The sequence below is a fragment of the Chenopodium album genome, chromosome 9 (assembly GCF_948465745.1).
Source record: "Chenopodium album chromosome 9, dcCheAlbu1.1, whole genome shotgun sequence".
In the NCBI taxonomy this organism is placed as follows: Eukaryota; Viridiplantae; Streptophyta; class Magnoliopsida; order Caryophyllales; family Amaranthaceae; genus Chenopodium; species Chenopodium album.
Window position 1 is genome coordinate 69705942 of NC_137842.1, and position 10866 is coordinate 69716807.

General features: G+C 34.7%; 1 protein-coding gene across 1 annotated transcript; it reads right to left on the minus strand.

Annotated features, from left to right (window-relative positions):
* Nucleotides 1-9027: 9027 nt before the first annotated feature.
* On the minus strand, nucleotides 9028-10438 carry LOC145558089 (uncharacterized). The gene is made up of 2 exons (XM_081619238.1): nucleotides 10009-10438; nucleotides 9028-9371 (listed from the first exon to the last, which is right to left on the minus strand). The coding sequence occupies exons 1-2, from the start codon at nucleotides 10436-10438 to the stop codon at nucleotides 9028-9030; spliced, it is 774 nt and encodes a 257-aa protein (XP_081475364.1).
* Between the last annotated feature and the right edge of the window lie 428 nt (nucleotides 10439-10866).

Here is a 10866-nt window from a genome sequence, read left to right on the forward strand (position 1 = left end):
GAAAGTTATAAATTTAATTAAAAAAGTTTTTAACAAATTTAAAGCTATATGAGTAGATTAATAGTGTGTTTTATTGGCTATTGCTAGTCCAATTTTAGTATCATTGCTCATAAGTACTTAACGAACAACCTTGTGCTACTTTATTTATGGTGGGTCTAATGAAAAAGTTGTTACTAAAGCATTCAATTCAGGTAAACGTGTCGGGTAAGATTGGGTCGGGTCAACTCGGGTCGGGTCAATTCAGATTAATTCCATAACCTACGCGGGTCGGGTTTGGGTTGGGTCATGCTTGAGTTGGGTCACGTCGGATCATACTTCTTATTGGGTTTGGGTCGGGTTTAGGTTGGGTTAATAACAGGTCGGGTTACATTTGGGTTGGGTGAACAATAGGTCGGGTTTAATTCGGTTTTTCACGGGTTAAAACGGGTTAGGGTAATTCTCGGGTTCGAGTCGGGTTCGGTTCGAGTCAATAATTTGCAGGTTAGAATCAGGTCGGGTCATTCTCGGGTTTGAGTCGGGTTCGGTTCAAGTCAATAATTTGCGGATTATAATCAGGTCGGGTCATTTTCAAGTCGGGTCATTCTCGGGTTCAAGTCGGGTTCGGTTCAAGTCAATAATTTGCGGGTTATAATTTGGTTGAGTCATTTCAAAGTTGGGTCATTCTCGGATTCAAGTCGGGTTATGTTCAAATCAACAATTTGTAGGTTACAATCAAGTCAGGTCAGGTCAGGTCAGGTCATTTCCAAGTCAGGTCATATTCGGGTTCAATTGACTATAAATAGATAATTATCATTTTTATCAAGCTAATTATTTCCTTTGACTATAATATATATGGCAATATACTAGGGGAACTATAGTTTATAATTTAGGAAGATAATTATCTCCTTTGACCATAGCATACGTTATACAACAAATATATACTATATTTAACTCTTAAATTTGAGGATGATTTCAGGTCGGGTTTGTAACAGGTTGGGTTAAATTTGGGACGGGTTAGGAATGGGTCAGGTTGAATTTAGGTCAGGTTAGTAACAAGTAAGGTTAAATTCGAGTTTTGACGGGTTAAAACGGGTTTGGGTCAATTTTGGTTCAAGTCGGGTTCTGTGCAAGTTAATTAAATTGGACGTTGTAAACCGATAAATCGGTGCAAGTTGTAAACCGGTAAATTGGTCGTTTAAAAGAAAAATAAATGGTTCCACACACCCAATTGGACTCCCGGAGGATATTAAGGAGCATGGTAAATATTTCGGCAATTTTTATTTTCGGGCGAAAAAAAGTCAAAAAATTCCAAAATTGAAGGCTAATATCCGCGCTTTTTGAGAAATTTTGGAGGTTTCGTGGCCCGGTGTCGAAAAGTCTTGAAACTCTATGGGATACATCTCGGGGGTCATATAATGCCATTTGAAACCATATATGATCATTATTTGCTGTCATAAATGTTCGTGGTAGGCTTGAATTAATGAAATCGGTGCAAGTTGTAAACTGGTAAATTGGTCGTTTAAAGGCACATTGGATGGTTCCACCCACCCAATGGGATTCTCGGAGAGAATTAGGGACCATGGTAAACATTTTGGTAATTTTATTTTCGGGCGAAAAATCAAAAATTTCAAAATTAAAGGCTAATATCCATGCTTTTTGAGAAATTTTGGAGGTTTCAGAGCCCGGTATAGAAAAGTTATTAATATTTTAGGGGATACATCTCGGGGTCATAAAATGTCATGTGGAATCATATATGATCATTATATGTTGTCATAAATGTTCGTAGTAGGCATGAGTAAATAAAATCCGTGCTAGTTGTAAACCGGTAATTAAATTGGTCGTTTAAAAGTGAATTGGATGGTTCCACCAAACCAATTATTAGACTCCCGGAGGGTATTAGGACCATGGTAAATATTTCGGCAATTTTGATTTCCGAGCGAAAAAAAGTCAAAAAAATTCAAAATTGAAGACTAATATCCACGATTTTGATCAATTTTGGAGGTTTCGAGGCTCGGTGTCTAAAAGTCTTTAAATTTTAGGGGATACATGTAGGGGTCATATAATGTTGTTTGGAACCATATATGATCATTATTTGTTGTCATAAATAGTCGTGCTTGGTTTGAGTTAATGAAATCAGTGCAAGTTGTAAATTGGTAAATTGGCCGTTTAAAGGCAAATTGGATGGTTTCACCCACCAATGGGACTCCCGAACGGTATTAGGGAACATAGTAAACATTTTGTCAATTTTTATTTTAGGGAAGAAAAAAGTCAAAATTTTCAAAATTGAAGGCTAATATCCACGCTTTTTGAGAAATTTTGGAGGATTTGGGGCCCGGTGTCGAAAAGTCTTGAAATTCTAGGCGACACATCTCGGGGACATTTAATGCCGTTTAGAACTATATATGATCATTATATGTTGTCATAAATGTTCGTAGTAGGATGAGTAAATCAAATCCATGCAAGTTGTAAACGGGTAATTAAATTGGCCGTTTAAAGGCAAATTGGATGGTTCCACCAACCCAATTAGACACCCGGAGGGTATTAGGAACTATGGTAAACATTTCGGCAATTTTTATTTCCGAGCGAAAAAAGTCAAAAAAATCCAAAATTGAAGACTAATATCCACGATTTTTGAGAAATTTTGGAGGTTTCGGGGTTCGGTGTCAAAAAGTCTTTAAATTTTAGGGGATACATCTTGAGGTCATACAATGATGTTTTGAACCATATATGATCATTATTTGTTGACATAAATAATGTTCGTGGTAGCTTGAGTTAATAAAATCGGTGTAAGTTGTAAACCGGTAAATTGGCCGTTTAAAGGCAAATTGGATGGTTCTACCCATCAATGGGACTCCAGGACGGTATTAGGGACCATAGTAAACATTTCGGCAATTTTTATTTTCGGGCGGAAAAAAAGTCCAAAATTTCAAAATTGAAGGCTTTTAAATTTGGAGGATTCGGGGCCCGGTGTCGAAAAGTATTTAAATTCTAGGCGACACATCTCGGGGTCATTTAATGCCGTTTGGAACCATATATGATCATTAAATTTTGTCATAAATGTTCGTAGTAGGCATGAGTAAATGAAATACGTGCAAGTTTCAAACCGGTAATTAAATTGGCCGTTTAAAGGAAAATAAGATGGTTCCACCAACCCAATTAGACTCCCGGAGGGTATTAGGAACCATAATAAACATTTCAGACATTTCAACAATTTTTATTTCCGAGCAAAAAAAATTCAAAAAATTCCAAAATTGAAGACTAATATCCACGATTTTTGATCAATTTTGGAGGTTTCGGGGCTCGGTGTCGAAAAGTCTTTAAATTTTAGGGGATACATCTCGGGGTCATATAATTCTATTTGGAACCATATATGATCATTATTTGTTGACATAAATGTTCGTGGTAGCTTGAGTTAATGAAATCGGTGCAAGTTATAAACCAGTAAATTGGCCGTTTAATTAAAGGCAAATTGGATGGTTCTACTCACCAATGGGACTCCCGGACGTTATAAGGGATCATATTAAACATTTTGTCAACTTTTATTTTTTGGGGGAAAAAAAGTCAAAAATTTCAAAATTGAAGGCTAATATCCACGCTTTTTGAGAAATTTTGGAGGATTCAGGGCCCGGTGTCGAAAAGTTTTGAAATTCTAGGCGACACATCTCGGGGACATTTAATGCCGTTTGGAACCATATATGATCATTATATGTTTTCATAAATGTTCATAGTAGGCATGAGTAAATGACATATGTGCAAGTTGTAAACCGGTAATTAAATTGGCCATTTAAAGGCAAATTGGATGGTTTTACCAACCCAATTAGACACCCGGAGGGTATTAGGAACCATGGTAAATATTTCGGCAATTTTTATTTTCGAGCGAAAAAAAGTCAAAAAATTCTAAAATTGAAGACTAATGTCCACGATTTTTGAGAATTTTTGGAGGTTTCGGGGCTCGGTATCGAAAAGTCTTTAAATTTTAGGGGATACATCTTGGGGTCATATAATGCTGTTTGGAACTATATATGATCATTATTTGTTGTCATAAATGTTCGTGGTAGGTTAGAGTTAATGAAATCAGTGCAAGTTGTAAACTGGTAAATTGGTCGTTTAAAGGCAAATTGGATGGTTCCACCCACCAATGGGACTCCCAGACGGTATTAGGGGCCATAGAAAACATTTCGGCAATTTTTATTTTCGGGCGGAAAAAAAGTCAAAAATTTCAAAATTGAAAATATCCACGCTTTTTGAGAAATTTTGGAGGATGGATTCAGGGCCCAGTGTTGAAAATTCTTGAAATTCTAAGCGACACATATTGGGGTCATTTAATGCTGTTTGAAACCATATATGATCATTATTTGTTGTCATAAATGTTCGTGGTAGGCTTGAGTTAATGAAATTGGTACAAGTTATAAACCGGTAAATAGATCGTTTAAAGGCAAATTGGATGGTTCCACCCACCCAATTGGCCTCCCGGACGGTATTAGGGGCCATAGTAAACATTTTGGCAATTTTTATTTTCGAACGGAAAAAAAGTCAAAAATTTCAAAATTGAAGGCTAATATCCACGCTTTTTGAGATTTTTTTTAGGATTCGGGGCCCTGTGTCGAAAAGTCTTGAAATTCTAAGCGACACATCTCGGGGTCATTTAATGTCGTTTGGAACCATATATGATCGTTATTTTTTGTCATAAATGTTCGTGGTAGGCTTGAGTTAATGTAATCGGTACAAGTTATAAACCGGTAAATAGATCGTTTAAAGGCAAATTGGATGGTTCCACCCACCCAATTGGACTCCCGAAGGGTATTAGGGTCCATGGTAAACATTTCGACAATAATTATTTCCACGCGAAAAAATTTTAAAAATTCCAAACTTAAAGGCTAATATCCACGCTTTTTGAGAAATTTTGGAGGTTTCGGGGCCCGATATCGAAAAGCCTTGAGATTTTAGGGAATATATCTAGGGGTCATATAATGTCGTTTGGAACCTTATATGATCATTATTTGTTGACATAATGTTCGTGGTAGGCTTGAGTTAATGAAATTGGTGGTGCAAGTTATAAACCGGCAAATTGGCCGTTTAAATGCAAATTGCATAGTTCCACCCACCCAATTGGAGTACTAGAGGTTATTAGGGACCATGGTATTAGGGACTGTGGTAAGTATTTCGTCAATTTTTATTTTAGGGCGAAAAAAAGTTAAAAAATTCCAAAATTGAAATCCACTCATTTTGAGAAATTTTTTAGGTTTCGGGGCCTGGTGTCGATAAGTTTTGAGATTTTAGAGGATACATCTCGGGTTCAAATAATATTTTTTTAAACCATAAATGATCATTATGTGTTGTCCTAAATGTTTGTGGTAGGCTTGAATTAATAAAATCGGTGCAAGTTGTAAATCGGTAAATTGGTTGTTTAAAGGCAAATTGGATGGTTCCACCCAACCAATTAGACTCCCAGAGGATATTAGGGACCATGGTAAACATTTTGGCAATTTTTATTTCTGGGCAAAAAAGGTCAAAAAATTCCAAAATTGAAGGCTAATATCCACATTTTTTAAGAAATTTTGTAGGTTTTGGGGCCCGATGTCGAAAAGTCTTGAAATTTTAGGGGATATATCTCGGGGTCATATATAATGCTGTTTGAAAACATTTATGATCATAATTTGTTGTTATAATTGTTCGTAGTAGGCTTGAATTAATGAAATTGATGCAAGTTGTAAACCGGTAATTTGGTCGTTCAAAGGCAAATTGGATGGTTGTTGCAATTCTAAGTAATTAAATGGGTGTAATATATGATTACACATTTTGTCTTTCGGAAGTTCAGATCTAATTAGAGGACATACTATTAATCCTTATAAACTTGAATGACTTTTTTTGTACATGTATATATACAAGGTAAATTAACTAACTTTGATATGAAAGTGGTAAATTTTATGAGAAATTTATAAATTTAAGAATGTTTTAACAAATTTAAAGCTATATGAGTAAATTAATAGTGTGTGTTATTGGCTATTGCTAGTCCATTCTTAGTATCATTGCCCATAAGTACTTAAAGAACTACCATGTGCTACTTTATTTTTTTGGTGGGTCTAATGAAGAAGTTGCTACTAGCTTTTAGATGATACAAAATTTGAAACTTTATCTGCCCAATTAAATTGTAATGTGCCAATCAATAAAGCATGGGTTCATCATGGTTAATTATATGTATGGGACTATGGGTGCTACTTCTTTCATAAATTTTGATGGTCTATATATATGTCTCTCAATTAAAATTAATTAGTAAGTGATGGGAGAACATTCTTTTTTAAAAAAAAAAAAAAAATTATATTAGTATTCATTTTATTTATAATTATGAGATGATATGATGTACGTAGATTACAAGCCTTGACGACTAATTTAAATATAGTCAATTTTAAATGAGATCTTTAAGTTGATTTTGAAATTATTGTATCAAATAATGGAGACAAAGAGAAATTAAAGCTCCATAAATAGGATATACGAACAATCGTACCATAAACGCGACTACTAGCTACTTTTAATAATAACTTTACCCTAATTATTATTTAATTAATGACCAGAAAATTAAACTTGAGTATACTTTTCTTCTATTACAAGTAAATTTTAAACAGAATGATAAACCAAGTTCCTAGCATCAAAATACGTAAAATGACCTAGAAAATGGTCCAATTGGCTTGAAACGAAGATTGGTAAGACAACAAAACCAGAACCACCACCACCACCACGGCGACTCCCCAAGGAAAAGAGGCAGCCGATTGATACATAGATGTTGTTTGCGACCCAAGTTTCTTTGTCTGAGTGAAGAATTGAGAATACAAGTCCCCATTCATAAATAAGAACCCTACTAGAACAACAAGTATCAATGGAATTAAAATCATTGAAAATGACACGTTACTTTCGAGCTGAGCCTTGTAGTCACCATTGGATGAGAAGGATAATAAGAGAATAACGATAGCAAAAACAGCTAGTAAACGAAGAGGAAGGGTTGATATGGACGAAAGTGCTTCATTTGTCCACCCTTCATCTCGTCCCCTTCTTCTAATTTGTGTACATGACTCCATTTTTTTATAAATATTTCTAGCTACAAATTGGTCTTTTTTTTAAATTTTTGTACAACGTAATAATAACAATTTTGACGAGCTATATATTGCTCTTTATATACTAAGATTAATGTACAAATACGCTTTTTGTACATGAAAAAAGTAGGGGGTGTGTCGTATATTTTGGGATTACAAGTTGGTTTTGGTATAATTGCATTGTTGAGTATAAAAGAAAACCCTAATTGTAGAATTCTTACCTCAGCTTTTGTAAGTGTTTAACTTTGCCTATACGCAAAACATTGACACCGACATATATAAGTGTAACCGTGTTCGACTTTATTTGTATTTACGTACATATATAATTCCATCTTATACTAAGAAAAATAAAAGACATGTCAATAATTGTTGCTTAAAAAGAAAATAAATATCGAATGTAGACAAAGTACGATAACGTGGATATATAAATCAAGTAAGAATGTCGAGCATAGGAAGACTTTAATAATAAGAGATTATAATAAAAGATAGCGATATTTAATCAATAACTATAGTATTATACATTTGAACCAAAAGCAATAGAAAAAACTATAACATACACAAAAAGCAACCTATATACAATGAAACTAGAGTACTAGACAAGGACAGTACAAATTATATAGAAGTAGAGCTGTCAAAAACCGACCCGAATTGGTGAATCCGAACCGTTTCGAACTGTTCTGGAAAGGAACCGAACCGCTAAAAACCTGTTATTTTAAAACCGTAAACCGACCCGACCTGATTTTTTAAAACCTGAAACTGAACTGATCCGAATGTTTGAGAACCGTTAATGAACCGTACCTGTTATCAAGCCGAACTGATACAACCCGAAACCGAGAACAACCCGAACCGAGTACTTCCGAACCCGATAGCAACCCGACCCATTGTAAACTAAAACCGTTTAAACCCGAAAAAAACCCGATAAACCCAAATCGTTTACAACCTGTAACTGGTTAGAATCGAACCGCTTATAAACCGTAATAAGTTATGACCGAACCGTTTACAACCCGTACCGGTCATAACCAAACCGTTTATAAACCGTAAGTCCGTAACCCGTTATGACCGTAGCGTTGAATTTGAATTACAAAGTATTTATATTGAATAGGTTTGGAATTTTGATGTCATTGAAACTCTTATGCTAAAATATTATCGTCCTTTTACGAGTAATGGCTTATGGAACACTATATTGCATTAAAAAAAAATCTGAATCAAAAGCTAACTCTAGATTTGTTATTATTATTTGATCCTGAAAATCATTATACAAAAAAGGGACATAAAGCTAAACAACTAATTAATACTCCGTATGATCTACTGGTATAACTAATTAAAGAATGTTGAGGATATTCTAGAAGATATATGTTAACGAAACCCATTTAAAATTGGCAAAATCAATTGTCAAACCGACTGAGTTCAACTCGAACCGATTATGACCTGAACCGATTACAACCCGATCCAATTAGGACCCGATATGTTTTGATCCAAAACCCGCTTTAAACTGACAAACCCCGTTTTTAAACTGACCGAATTCAACCCGAACCGATTATGACCCGAACCAATTATAACCCGACCCGATTAGAATCCGACCCGAAAAAAAACTGTAATAAAAATAAACCAAACCGAACCGACCCGAGATTATCTAAAACCGACCCGAACTGACCCGATAATAATTCCAACCCGTTAAAAACCAACCCGTTACAAATCGAAAACCGATAAACCGAACCCAAAACCGAACCGCAAACCCGATTGACACCCCTATATAGAAGCAATAGACAAAACAATAATATTATACATGTTTTCCAAAATAGATATGTAAGAGACTGAGGAATCTTGAATGGACCGCGAAATTAACATAAGTAGCGAAGATAATTAGAACCATTCGATAGTTGTCACAAGGTATCCCTTGAATATACGTAAAAATATCCATCATATATGATCAGATGACTATGAAACTATGAAAGTATCTTCAACCTTGGTGAAATAAACCTTGTGTTATAAGATGAGCCGCGGTAGAAGCAATAATCGTGGTTGGATCACCAAGAAGAATGGAGAACACAGAGCTCAAGAAAATCTTGAGTATTTCCAACCACTTGTTCCTAGAAAATGCACCACCTTTCTTGGACTTAGCTATAAGAGGTAGCTTCATTTTCTGAAATACAACCAAAGAAGAGTCTCCTCCAGTGGTTGCATTAAGATTATTGGATGAGGTGGAAGAGCTTTGCATGGCCATTTCCATAACGCAAAAGACATGGAAATTATAGTCATCATATTTAGATACATACGACCATCCTGGAATCTTCTTTTTTGCACCTGTTAATATTAGATCGTGTTAAATTCTATTCATCTCCATATATACTTTAAAAATATCTAAATTTTTAAAAACAATCATTTAACGACAAATGGTGTATTTAAAAAGAGAGGAAGCATAGTAAAATTTTCCCTTTTTTCTTTCTCCTCTATATTTTTTTTTTCATATTAATCAAACAAAGAAGTAAAATGACATGGAAGGTGCCGGGGAAAGCGATAGATAACTAGAAAGTCTAGAATATAATCTACAAATAATTAAGTATAAAATGAACTAGTCAACATTTGTAAGTTTAAAAGAAATTGTCTATTTTATTTATTTTTATTTTTTTGTAAAGACTTTTTTAGTGATCCTGTTTTCTAGTTCTAGGCTTCTAGCAAAATATCACAAGAACATACAATTAAGTTACGTACTACATACTCCATAATATATTAAATATACCCTTTTGTGCTACTAATTTAACCTGTTATACCTCCATGGATCCGCCTTTGATTATATACGTACCTTTTTGTGCAACTAATTTAAATTATTGGTCGATACAAATATATATAACTAGTATATAAATTGAACATATATGTACAGCTAACCAATAAAAAGAAGTAGCACATTAATAGTCAAAGGGGGAAAGAGTAGTGTACTAACCGTTGAGCAGCTTTCTTTTACACCAAGCACAAATAGATGGTCCTTGCTTCTCAAGCCAAAAAGTGACATCTCCAATGCTAATTTTACTTTCTAGCTTAGCACATCTAGGGTGGAAATCCCACCCCGTCTTAGAACAATGATACACGAACCCCTTAACCGTCATCCCACACGCGTCACAGCTCCTACACTTGGTGCAATCAACCCTAGTGCAATTAGGCCCGGGGAGGGGTCGTTCGAGAAATCGATATTTATGTTCTTGAATTTTTAGCTTAGGGGGTGCAAACATGCATTCTTGGTGTAAGTCATAGTTACAACCTTCACATCTGTATCTTAGCCCCATGCCTTCCATTTTGCACCCGTCACATGTGTATGCACCTTGGCGATTGACCGCCACGAGTGGATGCTCTCGGTGACTTGGATGATGAGTCATTTTGTTACTCGGTTCGACTCAAAACTTAATCCTAGGTAACACATATAAAAACTAAGATTTATTAGTAAGGTATTATATTGATCATCTCATACTCATAATCAAGAAAAAAGGGACAACTTTTAAGTATGTACGTATAATATATATATACTAGATCAAAATTAAAAAGATATATATAAAGGACAAGATTAATACCTTTTATAATAGAGAGTTTGTTTCTTCAATGTATACCTTTTTGAAATAATGAATTGACGATACTTTCATGGATGTCTTAATGTAACTATATATAGAAACTTTTTAGTGGTTTAATTAAACACTAAGATATAAAAAGTACATTAATTAAATTATATGTAGGTCTGGATTATAATTTCCCTTAAGGTTCACCGACATTTACTTGAAATTTCCCAAGGGTAAAAGTCAAATACGTGCAT

Excerpts from the sequence above, each read along its gene's own strand:
- LOC145558089 (XM_081619238.1), bottom strand. The coding sequence starts at position 10,438 with ATGACTCATCATCCAAGTCACCGAGAGCATCCACTCGTGGCGGTCAAT. Across the intron at positions 9,372-10,008 it reads TAAAAGAAAGCTGCTCAACG|GTGCAAAAAAGAAGATTCCA; the intron begins GTTAGTACACTA and ends TAATATTAACAG.